Source organism: Zootoca vivipara, chromosome 11, assembly GCF_963506605.1.
Source record: "Zootoca vivipara chromosome 11, rZooViv1.1, whole genome shotgun sequence".
In the NCBI taxonomy this organism is placed as follows: Eukaryota; Metazoa; Chordata; class Lepidosauria; order Squamata; family Lacertidae; genus Zootoca; species Zootoca vivipara.
This window is the reverse complement of record NC_083286.1, coordinates 12318457-12344618: the sequence shown is the minus strand read 5'-3', so window position 1 is coordinate 12344618 and position 26162 is coordinate 12318457. Positions and strand designations below refer to the sequence as shown.

Genomic DNA, 26162 nt, shown 5'->3' with positions numbered 1-26162 from the left:
GCCAGATCCCATGATGGAAGTTAGTGCCTTCATGAGTCATTCTCTAAACACAAAAATGTACAAAAGCATCACTCAAAATAGATTTGCAGTTAACTTAATACACAATATTTGTGGGTCCAAAAGGGTCTGTCTGTTCCTGCTCATTCAATACGTAGTCCCTTCCAGGTTGCCACAACCAACCCTTCAACTCCAACTGCCATGCTTTCCTTAATGTTCTGGGGTTGTATTGAACTTTTGTGAGCCACGTCTCAGTGTGAGTGGGGAACCCCCAAGACTGGGCGGAGGAACCTTGCATTGCTCATGCAAGCAAAGCTCCAAGTTTGGGGTGAATTTTGCTTTATAACATTTTTCAAAATGGAAAGTTAACAGAAATGGAGGCCCAGATGACACCATCTTATTTTGTAGATTATCTTTTTCCATTTTAGTGAATGCTTCACTGTACAACCATAGCAGATTGGAAGCCAGCATCCTTTGGGGTTTCATCTGCCCATTTTTTTAAGGGAGAAAAAAAGGACCCTATCACAAAATTAACAATACACATTCATTTCCTAGCTCAGTGATGTGATAATGTTTTCATTCTGCAAATGTAATGGCTGAGTTGCGAGAAATTAGGTCAGTGGAACTTAAATTAGCAGAATCCTTCATCCTTGTAGTTCACTGAATAAAGACGCTAGGTCTACTCTCATGCATACATTATAGGCTTTTTCGCCTGTAGCATAAAATGCCAGCTGACATAACAGCAGGAACACACCAAGCAGTCTATCTTCAGTAGGCTTCTTTGGTAACCAAAGGTAAACCTAATTCATGGGCAGATTACCCATCTGCCCTGCCTTGGTGGCAAATATGCATTGATAATGACAAACCACGCATTGCAGCGAGCGCAATATAATTTCTCACTTGCAATATAATTTCTCACTTGCAATATAATTTCTCACTTGCAATATAATTTCTCACTTGCAATATAATTTCTCTCTTGTGCTTACAGACACATGCTCCAATATTTTAGGTAGTGACATTTGGGTTCCTTTTTAAACTTAGTTTAGATGTTAAACAGAAGGATCCGAAAATAAAACAAAAGCTCCATTTGCTCTCGTTTTGGTCAATTGCTTCTGGAGCTAACATTTTTCTTTCACACGATGGGAAGAAGAACCAGTACAGTATCAAAGAGATATACCTTGTTACATGCCCATATCCAACACCTACCCATTTTACACGATGGTGGAATTTTAGACTCTGGACTGAATAGTTCTACAGAAAATGCCCCTTTAGATGGCAACTGTGTGTATTACCAGCCCTGAGAGCTGCCTTGTTTTGCAAGCCAACATCTACTCCTGCCCATTTACTATTTCCTCCTTGAGCTCTGGAAACGCAAAGCATAATTCTCATTCCCCACCCCACATGGACATCTCTTTCCCCTCCCTCCGCCGCCGCTTTTCGCAATTTCGTTCCCAACATCTCGCGGCTGAAACACTTGGCGATCTTCTGAAATACTGTAGACTGAAATACTTGGCGATCACATATATTTGTACGTGCTCGCGTTGGCAGCGAGTTCAGCGACTCCCTCGCGCGGACGTTCAATGAGCACAGCAAGCGCCGGGGCTTTCCTTTTATGTTGCAATTGGGGTGGGTGGCTCCGACCCACCGGCGTCCTGCAATACGACCCACAACCCTGCCCAGCGCGTTGCAGCGCCAGCCTGGGAGCCCAGCGACAAGCAGGAGGCCGAGTCTCCACCTTCACTCCGGCCTCTCCGGCTCTCCATTGGGCCATTACGTAAATGCCAGCAGCTTTCTCCTCTCTCCCTCCTCCTCCTCTCTCTCTCTCTCTCCCACCCCTCCCCACCCCACCCCCCAGTTTCGCCTAGTTATGCAATACCCAGCAGCGCGCACATCCACTGTCACACACACACAAACACACAGAGGGAGGGGAAGCGTCCGAGGAGAGAGCGAGAGCGAGAGGAAAGAAAGGGCGGAGCGGGGAAGGGGGTTCACTTCGAGTCTGGCCCTGCCCTTGTGCCTTCCCCCTCCACTCCGGGCGCATCCATTGGCCGTTCCCGGGAAAGCGGAGAGCTCTGATTGGGGCCCGGCAGCCGCCACTCACCGCCCAAGCTGGCATGAGGAGTGTGCGTTGTGAGGAGCGTACAGTATTGACCTACTAACACAGATCTCTCTCCAGCGGCGTCGGCGGCGTCGGCAGAAGGCGCGTTCCTCGGCTGCGCCCGGCTTCTCCACTCTCTCTCGAGCGCACTCTCCTCCAGGCGCGCGACTGGAAGGACCTCTTCGGGCTGCTCCTGCCGCTGCTGCGAGGGTCCCTCTCTCTGCCTGCCTGCCCGCCCGCCCCCTGCCCTCTCTGTCTCGTTGTCGTCGAGGACCTGTTCGCCTCTCGGCCCCTCTCCAAAGCGACCGGCTCCGACGGGAAGCAGATGCCGGCGGGATCTCCGGCGAGCGAGGCGCGCGCCTGGCCCCTCTCGGTCCGAGCAGCTTGCCCAGGTACAGGAAGCTTCCGTCGGGGAAATTGCTCATCTGAAGGGGGTCCTTCTCCCCCACCCCACCCCGCCCACCTTCCCTAGGTCCTTTCCCGACGTGACTCACTCTGCCTGGTGTGCGTTTACCCTTCTAGACACGGGTTCATCGGAGAAATTCGACCCTCTCTATGCGCCTGTCTACATAGCAGTAACTTTTCTCGCCCTCTGGCACGTCAGCGCCGGGACTCGCCGCCTGAAGGCGGCCGCTTTGATTGCAGCCCCCCTCGGAGCAGCTTCCCCGGCTCGGCTGGCTCAGAGCTCGGCGCTGCTCTTACATAATAAGATGCCTCCTCCGGGGTGGAGGGAAATCGGGATTGGGGAGCAGGAGGAAAGCGGCACGGGAGACTTGATCTTGAAGCTCAGAGATCTTGCCACCATTCCTTCTTGTATGAGCAGGGATTTTGGGGGCTGGGGGCGGGGAGATGGATGATAAGCGAGGGCATGGATGGGAGGGTTGGCTGAAGGAATCGTTGATGGGCAGCAAAGGATTACGAAAATGCCTTGTTAATAGTGGCATGCGCCTTGGAAGAAGAGTTCTTTGAAACGCGCCCGTTTCCCCCTGGGGAGCATCTGAAGCGCCCGAGGGGCTGGCGGCGCTTGTTATTTCATCTTCACGCATTGCATAATCGGTCCACGGTGTTATTGGCGAGCACTTCAGAGGAGGTGAGCGTGCAGTGCTTTGGTAATTTTGGTGCAGCGTTAGGGAATACGGTCCCCATTTACACATCTCATCTATTTCTGGATATCTTAGGGAAGATCTGCTTTTTTAAAATAAATAAAAAAAGCCCCATGATGGACTGGTGCTGCGCGTGAGATTCCTTGTTTATTCCTTACGCTGCGTTCTTTTAAGCTGCTAGAGAAAGGAAGACACGTAACAATCGCCTGATTCGGGACTGTACTGATGTATGTTATGTGTATGTGAGAGGGGGTAGAGGGGAGAGAGAATTCGGTTTATATTGGCCCGTGCCTTTTACTCCCTCTTGGAAGCTGGTTTTCAGGCACTGCGTTTGCTGCTCGTTCCTGGAAATGTTGCATTATGCAACCGCGGCATTCGCTGGCGGCCAGGTTAGGCAGCTAATTACGCGATTTGATAAATCTCGCCACAAAGAAACTAGAGCACTCTCGGCCTTAAAATAAAACCACGATTTCCAAAGTCATCCCTCTTGCATCTCCCCCTCCCCCCCTTGTCGGAAAGTAGATCGCTGCGGCGTAAGTTGGAGAAAGGCAGCTCGGCTTGTTGAATGTGTGCCACGTCCCTTAAAACGAAAATTGTGCACGTCTATATTTAGCCCTATCACATTTGAGCAATTGTGGCTCCGTGGGCTATTTCTGGTCTTTTCTCCAGAGCTGTGCAAATAGACGTTCAAGGACATTTGCTGGCGTTTTCAACTCCACGCCTTGGGAGACGTTTTGATAAGGCTGGTATTTTTAGGAAGGCATTTCGCTCACACGTCAAGTGGCTTGGTAGGTGTTGGCTTTCGTGCATGATTCACCCTCCTCCATAAGATATACATACATACAGTACATACACACACACACACACAAGCTTATATATATACAAGCTTGTTACGCATTTCGGGGAAAAGTGAGAGGTGCCTCTGATCTCGAAGCCCCTGCAATTTGCAACCAAGAACCACAAAGTCGGGCTGGCGCGGGAGGCGAAAGGCGGAGGGTGCGCGCGGGGTGCGGAGTCTTTATTTCAGCATATGTGACGATCGGCGTAACGTTGCAAAACATACACCCAACAACAATACCCAGCCTGATTTAGGTCAGTAGCACATTTCAGATGGCCAGAATCCCAGCGTGCGATCGAAATCCAAGCCACTCTCGCAATCGTGTCGTTTTGCAACTATTAAACCCGTCTGCGCGCGGGGGGGTGGGTGGGTTGGTTTTTCCAAAAGTGGGGGGAGGAGGAGAGAGAAATCCTGAAGCTGAATCACTCTTTAAAATACAAGAAGGTTCATAAATCCAAGGTTTGCGCCGGGGTGGGTGGGGAGGAGCGCAAAATCGGGTTCGTTCAACAATTGTTGATTTTCTGCCAGTGGCTCTTTTAATGAGAGAGAGAGAAAGACCGAGGTCTTTCTGCATTCGTGTCAGAGCTCTTGCCCAGATTTAAAAGGGTCCCACTGCGACCCCTTAGAAGTAACCGGCGCGTAATTCGGGTGCGCTTGTACGTTGAGAGGACAGTTAAGAGGTGCAGAGTTGGGAGGGGAACTCCTGGACTCCGGAGAGCCCGGAGCTTCCCCGAGGCCGAGGGCGTCGGGTAGCGAGGGAGCTTGCGCTGCCTGCGCGCCTGCTGCCGCCGCCCGAGGACTCTCGAGCCGCCTTAGGCGTTGGTTGTTATGACTGGGGCCGGAGCGCGCGTTGGAAGTGGCCTGGATGGCGCTACCGCCGCGCTTTGCATTCCTTTGTTCTGCGAAGGGGGAGTGGGGGTGGAGAGAAGGCGAGGCAGAGCTCCGGGGAGTGAGGCGGGGGGGGGCGCACAAGAGGAGGAGACAGGCGGGCTGGAGCGGAGTAAATAAGGCAGGAGAGCGGTCGTTTTGCACGGACAGGGAGCGCGAGCAGAACAAGCTGGCCCCAGGGAGGGATGCGGCTCCAGTCACGTAGTGTGTGTACTCGCTGTTGCAACGACGGGAGGCGGGCCCAAGAGCTCCTCGCTCTCGCTTCTCCACCCTCCCGGGCCCCGCTCTCTCTCCGCCCCTCCAGACTTGGCAACGGAGCTGGCAGCTCTCACGTTTCCTCCCGAAACAGAGCGAAGGTTGGGCGACCCCGTCCACTTTTGCCCCTCCTTGGGCAGCCCGGAATGCCGCCCCTCCTTGGGCGCAATTGGCTGGCGAGGAGTTTTCTCTCCAGAATTTTTGCTCTTGCGCAAAAGCGTATGTGCGTTTGCGCTCGCTCGCGCGTGCTCATTACCTTTCATGTAAACTGTGCGGAAACGAAAAGTCCCAAACACCCCATCGTGTGTATAAAGGATGCCTGTTTAGCTCCCCGATAGCACGGTGGCTTCTAAGTAAAAACACAAAACACACACAAAAAACCCCAGCCCCCCCTTCCTTGGCCCAAGCTTTTCCTCGGAGATTTCCCACACTTCAGGCTCCTTAACCAGGTCCATGTTATGGGGGCAACATTAATTCCTGTAAGGGGTGCTTACTGGAGGTGGAATAATTACTTGTTAAAACAACAGGGATGTGTGATGAGGCTCATATCCATTTGCAGATTCTTAAACCCCCCCCCCAACTGCAGGTGGCATTTCCAGAAAGGAAACCATTTAAGTACTGTTGTGCTGCTGGGTTTTGTTTTTTACAGTAGCTATAAAGTAATTATTGTCAACTGCTGGCAGAAAAACAAGCTTTTCTGGCACACTTTAGTGCATTTTTACTCGGAGGTAATTCCTGCCCTATGCATGCGTACTTGTGTTGAGTAGGGCTTACTCCCAGGTCATAAAGGTTGTCTGCATACACTCTCTTTCAAAGCATGTTGGATACTGTAGTAGGGCAGAGCAATGTCTGGATTTCAACATCATGATATATCAGCAGATGTTTATTTGATGTACCGATATATCACGATGTCTGAAATAAAGATGGAACTACGTGGTGGTGAATGGGGTAATGGCTGGGCCACTGCTACTACTTAGAAGAGTCTAAAACAGATTCATTTTTACTTACCTTTAATATAGTGTGGCAACTGTTATAGTACAGAGCAACAGGGGTGGCAGGAATGAGAGAAGCGATGACCGGCCTCACGCTTTTTCTCACATTGCAATTTTTTACATAGCGCGCACACATACACATTGCGATTCACAAGATATCGCCATGCCAAATACTATGAAGCTGTTACCACGATGCGGACTCCAAACAGGTTTTGGACGACACATTGATACATTGCCCAGCCCTACACTGTAGTTTGTTAAGAGTTGCCAGGAATTGTAACCCGGTGAGGGGTGAACTACAGTGCCCAGAATCTTTTGAGAGAAGCAATGTGCTTCATCTTTTAGCGTGTACACAGCCTTAGCATGCCGAGGACCAGGCAAAACCTGGGGGTTAGGCCCTAAAGGACTGGGGACTAAGTATGCCGACAGTTAGTCTAGTTATATGTGTTGCCCAAGTCAAAGCATTACTATGATTTCAAAACAACTGTATTCTATTGGTGGAAGGAAAAAAATGAAGGGCTGTAACACAGTGGCAGGGCATCTGTGGAGAGCCGCTTGTCTGATAATCTGGAGAGACACTTCCAGCATGGTTAGACTTGGTATGAGGAGCATCTTATGAACAGAGCATAATTCCAATGGTAAATGTTACACAGCCAAGTCATGACGGATGACCTCAGGTGTTGTGTCACAGGTGTTATTAACCCTTGTAGCTATTACCACACAAGTCTATATAGTTAAGAAAAACTCCAGCAGCATTGCACTTATATATTTACTTTACCTATCATTTTAAGTCTGTATTCTCACCCATTATAAGGATTAGAAATGTTTGGGTTATTTACCCCTTCTATCGTCTGATGCTCCCTGTTTTTGTTGTAAGAATTCCTGGCAGTTTAACACCCGCCCCGCCCCCCATTTCAAATAAGTTTAGGAAGTCTTGACTTCAAATGCTTTGCCATTATGTCTCTGGGCTGATCCAAAGCTTGCTGAAACTGAGTAGGCAGCTTCACTGCTGACTTCATTGTATTGGTGCCAATCTGAAGGCTGTTGTTCTGAGTCAGGCACCCAAATAATGACATTGAAACAAATGTTAATGTGTTGCTATTTAAAAGCGTCTATTTTTGGCTAAACCTTTAGGACTAATTTTTCCAACCTTTTAGAGCAATGAGATAGAAAACTGTGTCGCATGACTATGGCCACATTTTCATGTTATATTTAAAATGGGTACCCATATTTCTGCACATAGAGAACTTGATGTAATCTGTCAGTGGGACATTTCAGAAGTTGAGAAACACATGTTACAGGCATACTACTCAAAGAGCTGGAAAACCTGGTTTTTATTGCAAATAACCCATCAAGAGGCTTTTAGGAAAAGCACAAAGGATTGAAGCAACAGCATGTTTGGACAGTGGTCTCCAGGCCAAGGATAATAACCCTGTGTATCACAATTAATTTGGCTGGAGTCACCATTAATCTGGAGAAGGTGCATCAGCACTTTTCTCCCAGCTCTGCATTGCCATGGAATAGATACACACCAGCATCTCATCCCTATAGCAGGTTCCTCAATGGTCTGTGAGATAAGAGGATCTTGATGATGCCACTCACTTCCTGCCTTGCCACTGTTAATACTTTTGTTCATTGCTCATTCCTGCCACAACATTCCCCTCGCCCCACTCAGCTTTTGTGCCCATTGTAGCAAGGATTACTCATAGTATAGACCAGGCATAGGCAACTTTGGCTCTCTAGATGTTTTGGAACTACAACTCCCATGATCACTGACCACTGGACCTGTTAGCTAGGGATCATGGGAGTTGTACTTCCAAAACATCTGGAGAGCCAAGGTTGCCTATGCCAGGTATAGACGTACCGGTACTCGAAGGCTATTTGCATGCTTAGAGGAAGATGCTGCACCCCACCACCCAGAGTTATGGTATCTACTCTTCAGGAGTCTTAAATTTTAGTCCCTTACATTGTCATGATTTCATACCTTTTCCTAATGGTCACAATCCAGCTGGCTAAGGGTAACTTTTGAGAATATATATACAGTGGTACCTCTACTTACGAATGTTTCTACGTACGAATGGAGCTCCACCCGCCATCTTGGATGCGGTTTAGATAGGATTTTTTCTACTTATGAATTTTTAGATAGGATTTTTTCTACTTACAAATTTTTTCTCCCAATGCATTCCTATGGTATTCGACTTACAAATGTTTTCTGCTTACAAATGTGTGTTTGGAACGCATTAAATTCGTAAGTAGAGGTACCACTGTATTTAAATTTTCAGTTAGTTTATAGTTATTGGAACCATATATTAAAACAAAATATTTATAGATTTCCCCATTTTTCCCTTAGAAATTCATCACAAGGTAGCAAAATAACCCAATGGCAAATTCACTGTAGGCCTGGCTAGATTCCCTTTGACCAAACTTTCTTAAATGTGTACTCAGGTGAGTTCGGAGCACGCAATGAACATAAACATAGAGCCATATAACTGTGTTTCCTTATTACCAAACTTCCTTAGTAGACAAAGGATTTTTTTAAAGAAAAAATGTGGGTTGCCTCATGTGCATCTCTTGAAAGATCATAGATGTGTAGACAAAGAACCATGATGGGCAATAGGCTTCTAAAACGTCCTCACCCAATATATTTACATTTAAGCATGCAGTGTTGTGGTAAGATTAAATAACACACTACTTAGTGCATCATATAATTGATTAAATGACTCCAGAGTGCTAGGTCAGTGGAATAAGCTAGCTGTAATCCTGTAGTCATTTTACCTAGCTGTTGTTGGCATACATACGGTACATCTATCTTGAGAGACAATGGAATGTGCCTCCAGGGCGGAAGGTGAGATCAGACCTATGGAGAATCACAGCGCATGCTGTGGGTGCAGAGACTGATAACTTCTAACTAGTGCCTCCCATGCAAGTCTGGGCAGTGTGTATGGAGGTCCTGGGCTGCCTGGATGAGAAGACCCCCTTCTTGGCCTCGCCAATGTGGTCCAAAGGAAAGCAGAGCAATATATTTGGCATCAGCTTGGCTGCAGGAGTTGCTGGAAGGAGGTCGTACAAGACACACTCCAACTGTCTTAGGAACTCCACGCCAGATTTGTGTGGGTTTTTAGCCCTTTCTTCTCCCAAAGATGTCCTGCAAGGCGGTAAACCCCACTGAACTCAAAAGCATTTATTTCTGAGTGAACATGTATAGAATTGTATTGTTCATACACCCAAAAATTGCTAGCATGACATAGTGTATCACAGAAGAACAAATCAAAATTTACTTGAGTCAAAAATTCTTAGATTTCAACTGTTTTCAAGTTGCAGGCTTCTCCTCAGATCATATAAATCTTTTGCCTTTTACACCCTTGACTTTTTATACAGAAGCCTCGGAGATTAGCTACAGATTAACTAAGGAACTTTCTTCAGGCATATGAGATGCTTTAGGCATCCCTGGAAATCTTTATTCTGAGCCCAACAGCATACACATTGATTATTGATCAATATTAACCAGAACTTTAATTGGTTCCATTTCCATATGTACTAAAAAAAAAAAACCAGGCCAGCACTTTGACTGTGTGTATCTAATCCTGAATAGGGTTCATAGACTTTGGCTCCAAGATATACGGTAAATAGTACTGCTAGGAAATTTACTCAAATCATGCAGAGTTCTTGTTATGTAAGGTTTCACCTCATTTTATTGCCACAAACATCAAATTTTCATCGTGTCTGAAATTGAGGCTGAGAAATAATGATTTGCCCAAGGCCACCCTCGGAGCAAGATTCAGGTGGGGAAAAAATATGGGCCTGAAATCAATTGGCCTATGCTGGCTCTCAGGAATGATACTGATCCTTTATGCTATCAGTTACTAAGGCTGTGCATTTGCTTTGGACCAAGCACAAGACCATGCTTCAGAGACATTCAGCTTGCCTCTAAATTCAAAGTAACTTTGGTCCAAAGTTGCCCAAGATGACGTAGGCAGGTTCTTTGGCTTCAGAACCACCCTGGAGCTTGAGACTGGTATTACTTTCCCACCGTGTACAATTTATGCATTCTTGTATGCCCCCCAACCCCAAAATACATGGAACATGTCAGGGAAAGTGAAGGAAAAGAGGGTCTAGATTAATGATATATTCATATCCACAGCGTGCCAGCATGTATTACACCGATGTATTAACAGGTTTCTTTCTATTTTTAATTTCCATCCATTATTTCAGGGATTGCTAACTAATCTTCATACTGTCCAGTTTTCTAGAATTAGTCTTACATTTTAAGATCTTGGTTACGTGTGTGTTTTTTTAAAAATATATTTTTATTGATTTTAACACATACAAAAATTCTTGAAAAATGTAAATGAAAAAGAACAAAAAACAAAGAATAAATACAAAAAATGAACAAAAAGAAAAAGAAAAAACCTTTCTTTAACAATATAATCAATACAATTTCTTCTTCTGTCGACTTCCTCCTTCCCCCCCTTCCACGCTTCTATTTATAACTGATATAGCACTCTCTACTTCTTAAATCAATTCTTCTTCCAAAATACTCGTTATACATATTATTCTTGATCCATTATAACCACAAATGTGTGTGTTTTAAGGCAAAGGTTGAAGAGCTGTTAAAAATCTCACAGCCTCCCATAAGCAATGTGAGCTTACTCAGGATTCTTGCAGTTTATCTTCTCCTGTGAAGGAAAACAGTGCTAGCCATGCATGCGTAATCTCTGCAGGGCATCAATCACGTCTGCGCTTTTATCTTATTTTAAACTGGGCTTGCTTTGCTAAAGGTTGTGCAAACTTCATTTATGTAATGACGTTCTTTTTCCCCAGATGGCTGCCTTGTTGCAATTATTTTTTCCCTAATCTACGGTTATTATAATATCACAGTGATGCAATAACCTGAACAATGAAATGTTTTGTTGAGGGCTGTTGCATAAAAAAACATTAAGCAACAGATCTGACTCATCAGCTTACAGATTCTTCTTGATGACCTTGCTATTGGGTGCAAAGCTTTTCATGTGAGAGAAACCCTACGGGTCTTCAGGTGAAGCTTCAAATGATTTTAAACCATTAACACTTTTTAGTTTGAACGTCACAAATTTATCAAGTGAAATACTTTCTAATTTAATCAACACTGATAGCCAAAAGCTATGGTGCAGATAACACCAACGTTGCGGGTTTGATACCCATATAGGACAGCTGCATATTCCTGCTTTGTAATGGGTTGGACTGGATGATCCTTAGGCTCCCTTCTAACTCTACAATTCTATGATTCTAAGTTAGAAGCAGTAATTACATTTTATTTTTATTTAGAAAATTTGTAATAATAGTCTTCTGAGGCCCTCCTTTGTGTGCCTCTTCCTTGAGAGGTCCGGAGGGTGGCAACACAAGAACGGGGCCTTCTCTGCAGTGGCTCCCCATCTGTGGAATGCTCTCCCTTTAGGCGCCAGGCAAAAACTCTCCTTTTTAACCAGGCCTTTGGTTGATCTGATTGACATCCTATTGCCTTTTAAAATGTGGCTGTGTGTGTGTGTGTGTGTTTTTGTTTTTATTTTATATATTGTGCTCTTTTCTGTGAACTGCCCTGAGACTTCCAGGTATAGAGCAATATATAAGTTCAATGAATGAATGAAAAATAAATAACCAGGGCAGTCCAACATGCAGCCCTTGAGGCCATTTTCAGCAGCCTTTAGCACCACCCCCCCCCCCTTACCTGCAACCCTTATTTTGCCTTTCCAAAGCTGGGTAAGCAAGGTGTTGGACTTTGGGAAAGAGGCATGAGGGCTCAGACAGGGTCCTAGAGCCCTCCTGTCTCCTTCTCAAAGCCTAGCTAGTGTTTCCCCAGCTTTGGGAGGGAGGTGGGACAGCTTTGGGAGGGAGGGCTCTAGGACCCTGTTTTGCTCCCTAACCCCCTGCACAAGGCAGTGTGTGGCCGATGGGTTCCATGTCAAAGTTCTCTTGTGGCCCACTTGGCATGAGAAGTTGGACTGCCCAATCTAAACCGTACTTTCATTGTTCTTTGCCCAAATTAGCACTGAATTCACGTTTAGCATATTATGTAAGAGACCTTTGATCTGGGAAATTGTCCTTTTGACAACCCCTGACTCTTGGGAGTGGGTTATATTATGAAATACGGTGACAGTTATATCCATTGATGGAAATGAGTGTAAAAAATGCTGACAGACAAATAATTTTAGAATTTAACAGGCAGCTTTTATATTGTTGCAAATGATTATGCTTTGAGATAACTGACTTTTCAAAGTATATTTAATTTTGAAAGTTCATAGTAGCTATTATAGTTGTTATTGTTATAGTTTATAAAAATATCTTTCTTGAATATGCATTTTTCACTTACTATTAGCACAAATTAAGTCTGTGAATTTGTAAAGAGGGGTGTTATGTGAGATTTTTAGTAACATGACAATCGATTGGTCCCATCTCACAACAGGCTATAGAATTGGCCTTTGGACAGTAGAATTTGTGATTGCTCCTGGCTTAGCTCTGTATCAGGTAGATTTCACCAGCAGTCAACCATGAATCAATCTGATCCACCATTTGTATTTTTAACTTTCTGTGGATTAGCCCAATGGATTAACCAGAAAACTACCCAAATGAAATTCTGGGAGCTGCAGTTCTTGAGGTAATTTTGTATGACTTGTTGAAGTCAATAGAGCTTCTTGGCCTATTTAAACATATGGTACACAGTAGTGCTATTTAGAAGGGATGTAAATATGTTAAAGTGTGGGCTTGCCAATCAGAAGGTTGGCGGTTCGAATCCCCATGACGGGGTGAGCTCCCGTTGCTCTGTCCTTGCTCCTGCCAACCTAGCAGTTCGAAATAGGTACCGCTCCGGTGGGAAGGTAAACGGTGTTTCGGTGCACTGCTCTGGTTCACCAGAAGCGGCTTAGTCATGCTGGCCACATGACCCGGAAGCTGTCTGTGGACAAACGTCGGCTCCCTTGGCCAGTAAAGCGAGATAAGCGCTGCAACCCCAGAGTCGTCCACGACTGGAGTTAACTGTCAGGGGTCCCTTTACCTAAATATGTTAAAGCAAAAAAAAAAAAAACAGGTCCTTAGATTTGCAAGTATTATCATTCTTTTATTATTTACGGTATTAAATTTGTATTAAATCAGTGGCATCAATGACATCAATGTGGTCATTTGAGAGTACACTAATTAATCCACCAGGTGCTGCTTCCAGTCAAACACCATAGAAATCAACTGGAACTATGAGATCAGTAGCTGAGGCATTGTGCTAAGGATAGCCTTTTGAGCAGATGGAAATATACAAAGCTAAGCCAGAAGTGAGCCATTTGTTTTAAATAGAATTGAAACTTTATTTGAGGATCAGCTTTACAATTCCATTATCCTTTCACCTGCTCCTGAGGAGACAAACAACAAAGAGGAACTTTTATTACCTGAAAGAGCACAAACTATTTTATAAGAGTGAAAAAATGCCAAATAACCATAGGAAAATAAAATGAGAAAAATTCAATATTCTCTCTCTCTCTCTCTCTCTCTCTCTGTGTGTGTGTGTGTGTGTGTGTGTGTGTGTGTGAGAGAGAGAGAGAGAGAGAGAGAGAGAGAGAATTACCCAACAGTTGTTCCATTGCATTCTTTGAAACAATATAATGTAAGTGATGTGAAAACTGCCTTTTAAGACAATTCTGATCTGAAAATGGTGGTTTATAATTTGTGTGTCCCCCCAAAAAGGGAAAAACAAAAAGGTTGTTACCCCAGTGAGAGAGGGGGAGGAGGAAGCACTTGGGGGGGCAGAAAGAGAATGAGATTGAAGATAATATGTTGGGAATACAGCAGGGGGGGGAAGGGCTGAGCAAAGTTGGGGCTGGGACAGCAGGAGTGGGATGAGGAGGAATTGGGGTGATTTTTATAGGAGGATAAAATACGGTCTGAACTCGGAAAGTATTAAGGAGCTGGCTGAAATTTCTGGAGACATTGATTCCAATGAAAGGGGGTAGATTTAGTTTTGAGGGTGGGAATAAAAACGGGGGAAAGATTTTGAAAATTAATTATGAATATTTTGGGTAGAGAATAATTGGATAATAAAAGTAAAGAGAAGTATGAAGGGTCAATGATTTAAAAGAAGTTTTAAGTTGGGAGAAAGAATGTTATTTTAGATTTGAAAACTGCAATAATTAGTTAGAAATAAGGAACTCAAGAAGGGGAAATGAGGAAGTCCGAAATGTTTAGATCAGAAATTAGAAATATGAGTATATCTTTTATATCTTTATTTTGGTATTTTCTTTCTATTTATCTTCCACTTTTTATATAAAATGAATAAGAATTATTTAAGAATAGGGTTATGAAATGGGAGACAGGGTGTAATTTTAGGATGTTTAATTAAAATTTGGATAGGGTAAGAATTAGTATTAATAAGGATTGTAAGAAGGGGAGGTGAAGTAGATTGAAGAGATAAGATGTGATAATACTGCTTTTTGTATTTTTTTCTTTTTCTTTTTTTCTCTATGTAAAACTCAATAAAAATTATTAAAAAAATATAATTTGTGTGATTTATCTTTGGAAAGTATATTTGTTATTAATTAATTTGTAATTATCGGAACAAACAATAACTGTACTACTCATTAATGGTGACAATTACATCACTTTCCAGTCTTTCTTCTGGGAGAAACAAAAATATTGCAGCACTGCACGTAGCTCATTTTTGCATTTACATTTATCTGACCCTAACCTCTGAACACTTCTGACACCTTTAGACGTGTGAGTGGTGTAACCTCAGCAGCAAAGGATCTTATAAAATCAGGGACTTGGAGCTCATCCAAACTTCCATTTGCCCCATGCTTACTAGGGGTGGCTCCAAGTGGTTTTTATTTTCTCCTGCCTCTTTCTCTGGGAAAACCTGCTGTTTACTGCTGAATTTCCACAGAAAGCATGGGCAAATGGAAGTGTGGATTAGCCCTCAATCATAAAATGATGGCTGATTTGTATGGCTTCCAATAACAAAATGAAACTCTGCATTGTAACATAAAACATTGCTTTTCCAATGTGGCCACTTAAAGTCTACATTCTGTAATTAAAACTGCTTAAAGTTACAAACCTGTTGCACCAAACTTTCTTAGCAAGTAGTCTTTCATTTACATAGAGTTTATCTTGTTAATAGCTGGTTGTATCTCTGTTCCAGCTTTTGTCCCCACCTCCATATAAGGCATGATAATTCTCTTGCTTATTCACATTTCTTTACTGGGCTTGCAATCTCACTTCTAAAGCAGTGTACTCAGCTTTTTCTCCCTGTTTATGTGAAAAATAGGAATGGCAGTGTTTCTCTTTTTTTCTGAAAAGTGTAGAAATAGTATTAATGATAATGTATCACTTGCATAGCCTTTTTTTTTTAAAAAAATAGCTCATCACAGGGTTATTAGAATGATGGACTCAGTAAGAATGAAAAAGCAGTCTACTTATTAAGCCATCTTATTGAGTCCATCATCCTATTAGCCCTGTGATGGCAACTTTAGTTCTATTTTACAGATGGGCAACTGAGGCTGAGAAGTTCTGCAAACCTGAATTTGTGTTCAGTGTGAATAGTCAAAATAGGTGATAACACTCTCAGTTCAGCCAGCTGAGATAATAGTCGTACCTTGGAAGCCAAATGGAATGCGTTCTGAAAGTCCTTTCGACTTGCAAAACGTTCAAAAACCAAGGCGTGGCTTCTGATTGGCTGCAGGAAGCTCCTACAGCCAATTGGAAGCTGCGGAAGCTCCGTGGGATGTTTGGCTTCCAAAAATAGTTTGCAAACCAGAACAGTGGCTTCAAGTCATCAGCTCAGTTTAAAGGGATAGAATAGAATCGAAGAGTTGGAAGGGGCCACAAGGGTCACCTAGTCCAACCTCCTGCCATACAGGAATCTTTTTGCCCAATGTGGCACTCGTACCCACGACCCTGAGATTAAGAGTCTCCATGCTCTACCAACTGTCATATAAAGAGTCTCTAAAATGTTGTAACTTCCTATAAAATGTGGAGCTTGGAACTGAAGAATAGCCAACTAAAACAACTTTGTTAGCTCCTTTGATGTTAATTGAAACTGTTCACATGCTTAGAACTAGATATGTGTGTTTTGCCCCTTAGAAGTGAAAATTTTGTGTGTTGTGCAGGAATTAGTAAAGACCGCAAGGTCAGCTCCGTCAATAGAACCCATTAGAAACTTTCTTACTATTTGGGTATTTATCAAGGTTGGTCTTGGGAAGTCACTTCTATTTTCTTTTAGTCCAAGTGTTGTATAATAATAATAATAATCTGATCCTTCTCACAACAGATTCAAGTGAAAATAATACATAATAGCAATCCTATACTCAGAGGTAAGCCCCACTGGGTTTAATGAGGCTTATTTTAAGCTAAGTGGGTATAGGATTACAGTCTAATTGTGCTTGCGGTGGAAGCAGGGAGGACAAGAGAGATTTCGACGTATTCAAAGCTGGGATGTTGATAAGCTGCAGCTATATTGTTGCAAAAGAGAGCATAGCTTGGTTCCCAAAGGCCAATCCTCTTACAGCTCTTTGGCACCCCCCTCCTGAGATCGAACCAGGCCCCTACTCAAATACTTATCCAGTCACAATCAGGCTATTGCCATATTTTAAAAAAGGTATAAATCTGTGGTTACAATTGTATAATGGAGCAGACAGGGCTGTGTATTGATTGTTTCATTGGCACACAATGTGCTACAATCAAGCACCTGAAATTTCAAGAGTGACTAATGTAAGGCAGCATTCAATGTTGCTTTTAAACTTTTTTTTTTAAGGGAGGGAGTCATAAAATAGTTGCAAAATTAATCATAGGGGGAAATGGCTGAATTTGAAACACAGTACTGGTAGTATGAATCATGACCGTACATATGAATGCTTTCCAGAGAAATTATAAGAAATAGCCAAAGTAAAATTAGCTTGTTTTTTTATTAAATGCGTTTTGATCCTATTGTCAGATGAAATTCTGACTCTTTAACGCACAGAGTGACTAATAAATAAAGCTTTGTCTTTTCCATTTGGATAAATGCTGGTTTAACAGACTGTTCAAGGGAGATATTGATAAGGCTATTGTAGCTTTACTTGTGTTTGGTGGACTTACCATTAGCATGTCATATACAATAGGGACCCTTTTAAAAGGCGTTGTGTGAGAAACAAAACCACTTAAGCTCTGTGGCTAGTGCAAATATTAGTTTTGCTATCAGAAATTTAAACCATTTTAACCTCAAGAATATTTTTCTCATTGAGGAAAGGAAATCACACCTCACCTTTCTTTCAATTATTTTTGGGTGGAGGTCCAGGGGAACAAAAGAAAACTCTCTTTGAAATAAAGAATGCAGTGTACAGCCTAAATCTACAGAACAGTGTGGACTATTGGTTTCTGTATCACCATGATGATAATGCTTGAGTTCCCCTTATAATTACTAGATATTCCACACATTGCTTCAGTTTAATAACCTCACCAGACATGCTAGCTGGACCCCCACATCCTTGGGGCTTAAAGGGGACATTATGCTGGATGCCAAGGCAGTTAAAGTAATTTTGCATAGATACAGGATAAATAAGAACAAATGCCATGTTAAAAACTGAAATCTGATTCAGGTAATATCTGCAATTAATGGTGTTGGTTACTATTTTGCATCTGCTGCAAGTAGCCTAGGGTATGAAGTGGCCTTTATGTAAAATATTAAAGTACCCGTGCCCCATCAGAGTGCTTTCTCAACAGGGTGTCACTGTCATGGTAAGGCCATCCATCTAAACTGTAGGCCTTCCACATTTCACTTTAAGGAACCCAAGAGTCTGCCATTGCCCATGTCTCTAGGAGCAGAGTTGCTCCTGTTTATTGCAAACAGTTGCATGCTAGAGTCCTAAGGTAGCGCCAAGCTGTTGAATCCTGTAATATGTACTATGGAGGGTCCTTCAATTAGAGGGGTTGGGATGTCAATGCATTTGGTACAGCTGTAAAGGTAAAAAGGTAAAGGACCCCTGGACAGTTAAGCCCAGTCAAAGGTGACTATGGGGTTGCGGCGCTCATCTCGCTTTTAGGCAGAGGTAGCCGGCGTTTGTCCACAGAGAGCTTTCTGGGTCATGTGGCCAGCATGACTAAACCGCTTCTGGCACAACGGGACACCGTGACATAAGCCAAAGCACATGGAAAAGCCGTTTACCTTCTGCCACAGCGGTACCTATTTATCTACTTGCACTGGTGTGCTTTTGAACTGCTAGGTTGGCAGGAGCAGGGCTGGCTCTAGGGGTAGGCTGGGTGGTGTGGGGCGGCATGTGGCAGAGCCGCGGGGCGCACAGCGCCCGCCCACCAGCCGCAGCAAGAAATGGGGCCAGGCAGGCGCCGCCGGAGCGGTCTCCACACTACAGCGCCCAACATGCTGAAGACGGCCCTGGGCAGGAGCTGGGACAAAGCAACAGGAGCTCACTCTGTCATGGGGATTCGAACCGGCGACCTTCCGATCAGCAAGCCTAAGAGACCCAGTGGTTTAGTGCAGAGCTGTAGTACACCAATGGCAAAAGCACCCTGCGGGCAGAGGAGAGACTACTTTGCCCTGCTTCACGTTCTGTTGCATCCTTAGACTGTTATCCTTGACTGATACCATATATATATATATACAGTGGTACCTCGGTTTATGAACACAATTGGTTCCGGAAGTCTGTTCATAAACTGAAGTGTTCATAAACTGAAGCGAACTTTCCCATTGAAAGTAATGGAAGGTGGATTAATCCGTTCCAGACGGTCCGCGGAGTAACCGTTCATAAACTGAAGCGAACTTTTCCATTGAAAGTAATGGAAAGTGGATTAATCCGTTCCAGACGGGTCCGCGAAGTACTTAAACTGAAGCGTTCATAAACTGAAACATGGGTGTAATTGGTTCCGGAAGTCTGTTCATAAACTGAAGCGTTCATAAACTGAAGCGAACTTTCCCATTAAAAGTAATGGAAAGTGAATTAATCCGTTCCAGATGGGTCCGCAGTGTTCATAAACCGAAAATTCATAAACCGAGGTGTTCATAAACCGAGGTTCCACTGTATATATCTCCCCATTCTGAGTAGATTTTTAGGTATGGAAAAACCTGTGTTAGAATAACTTTTGTCATTTGGACTCAATGTCAGAAGAAGTTGCTAGACGAATATTATTTCACTAATTACTTAACAGTCTTGTCATTTATTGAGTGAGCCAACCTGAGTTAATACATTACATTCATTTCCCTTTGGTATTTAATTGCAGATGAGATTATTTATGCCTCGGATGCACTCATGTGTTGCTCCATCTGGTGAAATTGAGAACAGAAACATTGAAATAGGAGCTTTTAAAGTTACCAAATATTTAAGTATTATGTGGTTACAATACCAGAAAAGGCTGGTGCCCTTAAATAGTGTTTTGTATGTGGATTTGAGAACCTAGGGTTCAAATCTAAGGTTGGCCACAAACTCATGAGTAGTCTTTCATATATTGCAGAACCTACCTCATAATTTAATTTGAAAATGACAATAATTATTACATAGTTTATATAGGGATGCATTAAATAAGCCACTTCAGACTTGGACAATTCATTTTGAAACATTTGCTCTGACTTAGCAGTTGCACTGCCATTATGACATTCTTGCAATACCAACAAGATTTTATGCTTTCCCTTTATAAAATGATGTTGGTGGACAAATTGGGAAATGTTTTCCTAGGAATTTTTTTTGCTGATGTTGCATGTCTTAGCTATTAAAGTACTATGTAAATAATTTATAATGTCTATCTTTAGAAAGATCTCTTAAGTTACTGTAGCTGTAAATTGCTACAGCAATGTTTTCAGATCAAGGAAGCAAGCTTAAAAATAAAATAAAATCAATGGTTTATCACCACCACCTGGTAAAAAAAGCTGCACTAGAGCCTGCTCTGCATAACTTACACCAGCCATTCTGATATGAATTAATTTGATAAATTAATATGAAGCAGACTTTTAGCTTGTGAATTAGGTTTCATGCAGGCATCAAACTTGATATAGTTCTCTGCATACTTTTAAAAAATGTACATGGCTTTCCAAACTGATATTTAACTTTCCTCTGTCACCAGTACAATCTTTCAAAGCAACCAAAGTTTCAAAGCAGCTCTTGTACACTGACCACAAAAGAAAGAACTAACAAAAATAGCATTTATTTAGGAGAGTGGAACATAAATTTACACAAAAAGGAACAGAAAATAGTACTCCATCTAGCATACTGACTTATTTAATATTTTAGATTCCCTGAACTTGTGTGAAATACCTAGGACATAAGTCTTACTTGTGCAGTTTTTAGCCTTTTTCCTTCTCTACCTCCATCCTTTATATTTAATACCTATGTAACGAGTGTGCTCACTGGAGTTCCACTCATGCTGGAGAAAGGGAGCAGGGAGGTATTTCTGTTGATCCATCCCAATGCAGACCCTGTAAAACTGCCCTGGAGGATTGTGGGATTCTCTAGAACACTGGGAGCTTTTGCTTGGGACTCCAGGGAGGGAATCAACTCTCTCTCTCCTTCCATCAGAGAGCCTCTGCTAGATTTTGATTCCCTCTACAAATGAAAAGAGCTTATCTTCCGCTCTAGGAGAGAGACTGTGGGATCAAACCCAATATTAGTTCATTGTTCACTGGAAAACATCAGAGTAGAATGCTACTCCATACAGAAATGGGATAGCATTATATATTAGAAGGACTTTGCCAAGTAATGTGGCGTTGACTGAATGAAGGAAACTGGCTTGACAGGGGTATTGGAGGCACACAAAGGTCTTCTAGAAACACTGTAAACTGCCTTTATACCAAGTCAGAGCATTAATGCATATAGCTGAGTAGACTCTACTCTGACTGGCAGTGCCTCTCCAGAGATTAGACAGGAGTTTTCTCCAGCCCTACCAGAGAAAGAATCTGCAAAACATGCCCACAGCTCTTACCATCCAGCACATGGCTGTGTATGCTTATGGTGAGGGTGGAGAAATCTGAACTCTGTTGTACCTTCCACCATGGGGCATAGCCACAAATTTTGTTGGGGGGCAGGCTTTTGTTAGGGAGGGCAGAACATCAGATTTGCATTTATTTTGATTGGGTTGGGGGGCAGCTGCCCCCCAACCCCCCTTGGCTACGCCCATGTCTTCCACACTCAGGTACAACACCAGCACAGGAGAAGATCATACCCTTGATTATGCAGAGACTGCAGAATTAACAGCTAAAACTTATAGAAAGCAAAGCCTCCTTTCTGACTCTTGAGCACAGGTAGTCTACACCGTGAAAGATCCCTAAAATGAGATATATAGAATTAAAGTGAAGAATATAGTGAAGCTAAACAAACTAATGTATAACCATAATTAAATACTCAAAGAAACATAAATAACACAAAAAACCTTTAAATAACTCAAAGAAACCTTAAGGAGTTGCTGGCTAAAAATCTCGTTTCACTGTAAGTGATCTATTAGTTTCCTCAGAAGGAAAAAGAAACTTATTGCATTCGTAAAGACTCAAGGTCACTTCTCAACAATTCAAAATAGGGGGAAGATTTATGAACTTTAAGGAAAACTGAAAGCTCCCAGGCAGTAAGGAGTAAATTACCCAAAATTAAAGTCCCGTTTTGCTTAAATCCAAAGGTAAAAAACCTATAAGAAGATTTGAAGCCAAGCTATCATATCTTGTGGAAAAGATTCAGCGAAGGGCTATGTAAGCTCTCATAGTCTCATTGTTACAAAGCTATTGCAACGAGGACAACGAGACTATGAGATCTTTTAGGGAACTTTCACGGTGTAGACTCTTTCTGGGCTCATTATATTCCTGTGATTGTCTTTTTCGCTACCTCCTTTCTGACTCTTGGCAGGGGACCATGATGATTGTATTCATGATTGTATTCATGGAAATGATGACAAGCAAACTGACTCCTGCTCGCCCAGCTACGCACACTTGCTCACTTGTTAGGAACTTTGATGTGTATTGATGTTACAGACCCATATGGGGAAGAATCAGTCACCAGCAATCCATTTAAAGTTTTCCAGTGAAAAGTGAAATAATTTCAGAATCATACTAATTGCAGTGGGGGAGCATAGTAGGAAAAGTGACTAACTAAAATCTGCAAGACAGAAAGGATTTCCTGGAATGGTTGGAGGTGCTACTGTGGTCTTAGCTATTCCTTCCTCCACTCGCCTCCCCTTGCACTGTGGTGCTGCAGATAACAATTGCTGCTCTACACCTTTGCATTTTTAATGTTTTAAACAACCCGCAATATGATAAGGTAGGCAAGGAAAATATAGTTAGGCTATATATCAGTAATCCATAAGTCACTATTCTTTTGGATGGAAAATGGGACAGAGTAAACAATCCAGATTAAATTCAAGTGAGTCATAGTCACACATTGGAGTTTTGTGGTATGGCATCAGGTGTTTTCCACAACAGTAAAAATCTACTTGCTGAAGCTAAGTTGGTCTAGGTCTGATCAATGTCTGAGTGGGAGATAGCCTGGGAAAGTATACCAAGGTGGAATAATAGAATCTTAGAGTTGGAAGGGGCCCAAGGGTCATCTAGTCCAACCCCCTGCAATGCAGGAATCCCAGTTAAAGTATCCATGACAGATGGCCAGCCAACCTCTGCTTAAAAACCTCTAAGGAAGGGGAGGAAGAAAGGCAAGATATTAAATGTATAATTAATTAATAGTAATCAGTCACTACAAGTGAATGTGGTTAGAGCTTACCGTATATAATTTCCCATTAACATTATCTTAATTCTTTTAAGGTATACAAGTACTATATACCTGTTTATCTGTTTATTAAGATATGCCAAATATGGTAATGCCATTCAGTGATTTATGACTTAAGCTTTCTTTCCTGAGTGAATAACTAAAAGATACTTTGAATAATATTCACACATACATTTTAAAGATGACTGTAAAATCAAGAAACTAATCATTATTATTATTCTTTTGTGTGCCACAGGTGTTTTCCGAAGATTGTAGGCTGAACCTACCCAGAAGCAGTTTTTACCAAGACAGCATGATGCTTGAGATGATGGAACAAATGGGAGAATGTTCATGGATTTAAAATTACTGTATTTATCCAGTTGTTATGGTTCAAGAAGTCCTAGAAGATTAATTTATCCTGTTACTATTTGCACACCTACTAAAAATTGCTTCTGATGCAGCTGAGAAAAATGCAGTCCATTAAAACAGAACAGGCACCTGCTGATACAAGTAGCAATGTGGACAAAATTATGGCACTTAATTCTACATTAGGAGATGTATCTGATGACCTAGCTACTGGCGATGAAATGCTACTCAGTGAAGGAGGCATTGCAAAAAACAAGTCTTCAGCATGCCGGAGAAAGCGGGAATTCATTCCTGATGAAAAGAAAGATGCCATGTATTGGGAAAAACGGCGGAAAAATAATGAAGCTGCCAAAAGGTCTCGTGAAAAGCGGCGGCTAAACGACCTTGTATTGGAGAACAAACTAATTGCACTGGGAGAAGAAAATGCCACTTTGAAAGCTGAGTTACTTTCACTGAAGCTAAAGTTTGGTTTAATTAGCTCTTCCGCATATGCCCAAGAGGTTCAGAAGCTCAGCAATTCAACAGCTGTTTATTATCAGGAGTATCAGAATGCCAAATCAAGTATTAACTCTTTCATTGATGAGCATGAACCACCAATGGTGGGCAGCAGTTGTATATCTGTCATTAAGCATTCGCCACAAAGCTCTTTATCCGATGTGTCTGAAGTGTCGTCAGTAGATCATGCTCAAGCGAGCCCTATACAAAATAATTGCAAAAATCCTGAAAATAAGTTCCAGCTCATAAAGCAGGAGCCAATGGAACTAGAAAACTATGCAAGGGATTCGCGAGATGAAAGAGGCTCCTATACAACATCCATGTATCCAAATTTCATGGGGAGCAACTTTAGTGGCTACTCACATTCCCCTCCACTGTTGCAAGTTAACAGATCCTCTAGTAATTCTCCAAGAACTTCAGAGGCTGATGACGGTGTTGTTGGAAAGTCATCAGATGGAGAAGATGAGCAGCAGGTACCTAAAGGCCCAATCCACTCTCCTGTTGAACTTAAGAGCAATCATGCCACAGTTAAAGTCCCAGAGGTGAGCTCTTCTGCACTGCCTCATAAGCTTAGAATTAAAGCTAAGGCCATGCAGATCAAAGTGGAATCATTGGATAATGACTATGATGGTACCCAGAAACTAACGTCACCAATTGATATGTCATCTAAAAGGCATTTTGAACTTGAAAAGCACAATGTGCAAAATTTGGTACATACTTCTCACACTCCTTTCTCTGTCCAAGTGACTAATATTCAAGACTGGTCTCTGAAACCAGAGCACTGGCACCATCAAAAGGAATTAACTGAAAAAAATCAGAATGGTTGCAAAACTGGAGTGGCTGACATGAAAGACAATTCCTACAAAGTCTCTGAGACAGAGAACTTGTATTTGAAGCAGGGCATAGCAAATCTGTCCGCAGAGGTTGCTTCACTTAAAAGACTTATAACTACACAACACATCTCTGCTTCAGACTCTGGCTAAATGACTACTGAATAAATGCTTATTGTTTTAAAGGATGTCATTTGCAGTAGATTGATATGTTTTGTATTATGCTGAATTTTCACTGGACTTGTGATGTCATTTCACTGTAATGTTCACATGATGTCTGATGGTGTCTTTTCGTGCACAGATGACTATAAAGACTAGATTGTCATGTTCACTATGCCTTGTGTATAGTTAAGTAGCCTGTGCAAGGGCTGTATATAGTGAACATTATTTTTCTGTCGTTCTGTTACTATAAAGTGTGAAAGTTGCCAGTTCCAATAAACAATTGGTAACAAGCACAGAACTGGTATGTTGTCGGTCCATTTCCATTAACATGTAAATACCACCACAGTCCTGAGAGCCATCTGCATTATCTTAGTTATAGGTGTCTTGGTGTATGTATTAGTTATAAGATAGAGGGGTGTTCCTCTCCCACCCTGCCCCTGGCAAAGCCCTATCCTCCCCTATGATGCTTGGGAAGCTGCTTTCGAAAGTATTTGAAAATTAAATGCCATTTTTGACACACAGATATGGGGAAACAGTGGAATAATACTTCCTACAGGGACTCGATAACAACAACAACAACAACAAATTATTATTTATATCCCACCCATCTGGCTGGGTTTCCCCAGCCACTCGGGGCGGCTCCCAACAGAATATTAAAAACACGATAAAACACCAAACATTAAAAACTTCCCTAAACAGGGCTGCCTTCAGATGTCTTCTAAAAGTCAGATAGTTGTTTATTTCCTTGACATCTGATGGGAAGGCGTTCCACAGGGCGGGCGCCACCACCAAGAAGGTCCTCTGCCTGGATCCCCCTGTAACTTCACTTCTCGCAGTGAAGGAACTGCCAGAAGGTCCTCGGAGCTGGACCTCAGTGTCTGGGCTGAATGGTGGGGGTGGAGATGCTCCTTCAGGTATAATGGGCCGAGGCCATTTAGGGCTTTAAAGGTCAGCACCAACACTTTGTATTGTGCTAAAACTGTCTGACAGAATGGGTGTGACAAGAAACAAACTCTGTTCTCCAACCTATGTGATTCTAAATATTTCATGGAGGTTTAGAGATGCTCTTGTATCCAAGAAAATGAGAAGCTGAAACCTGAAGCCTTTAGCAGGCAAATATTTTAGTTATCATAGTTTTGCTTGTTTTATTTTGATTTATGTTTTATTAAATTTGTATCCCACCAATCCAAAGAAGCCTGGTGTAGCAAAAAACAAACAATGAAAACATCTTAAAAACAATTGCAATACAGATGTAGACTTGGAAAAATCTCAACTTAAAAGGCTTGTTGAAAGAGGTAGGTCTTGAGTAGGCACCAAAATGACAACAGAGATGGCAGGGAATTTCAAAGGGTTGGGTACCACAAAACTAAAGACCCAATTCCTTCACTGTGTGGAAAAGATCTCCTGGTAAGATGTTATCTGTAGGAGGCCCTCACCTGCCGAGCACAGTTATCAATTGGGT

General features: G+C 42.6%; 1 protein-coding gene across 1 annotated transcript; it reads left to right on the top strand.

Annotated features, from left to right (window-relative positions):
• The first annotated feature begins 1992 nt into the window (after positions 1-1992).
• On the top strand, positions 1993-24998 carry NFIL3 (nuclear factor, interleukin 3 regulated). Its single transcript, XM_035100284.2, has 2 exons — positions 1993-2487; positions 23104-24998. Exon 2 carries the CDS (start codon positions 23303-23305, stop codon positions 24689-24691), a length of 1389 nt encoding a protein of 462 aa, XP_034956175.1. The 5' UTR covers positions 1993-2487; positions 23104-23302; the 3' UTR covers positions 24692-24998.
• The last annotated feature ends 1164 nt before the right edge of the window (positions 24999-26162 follow it).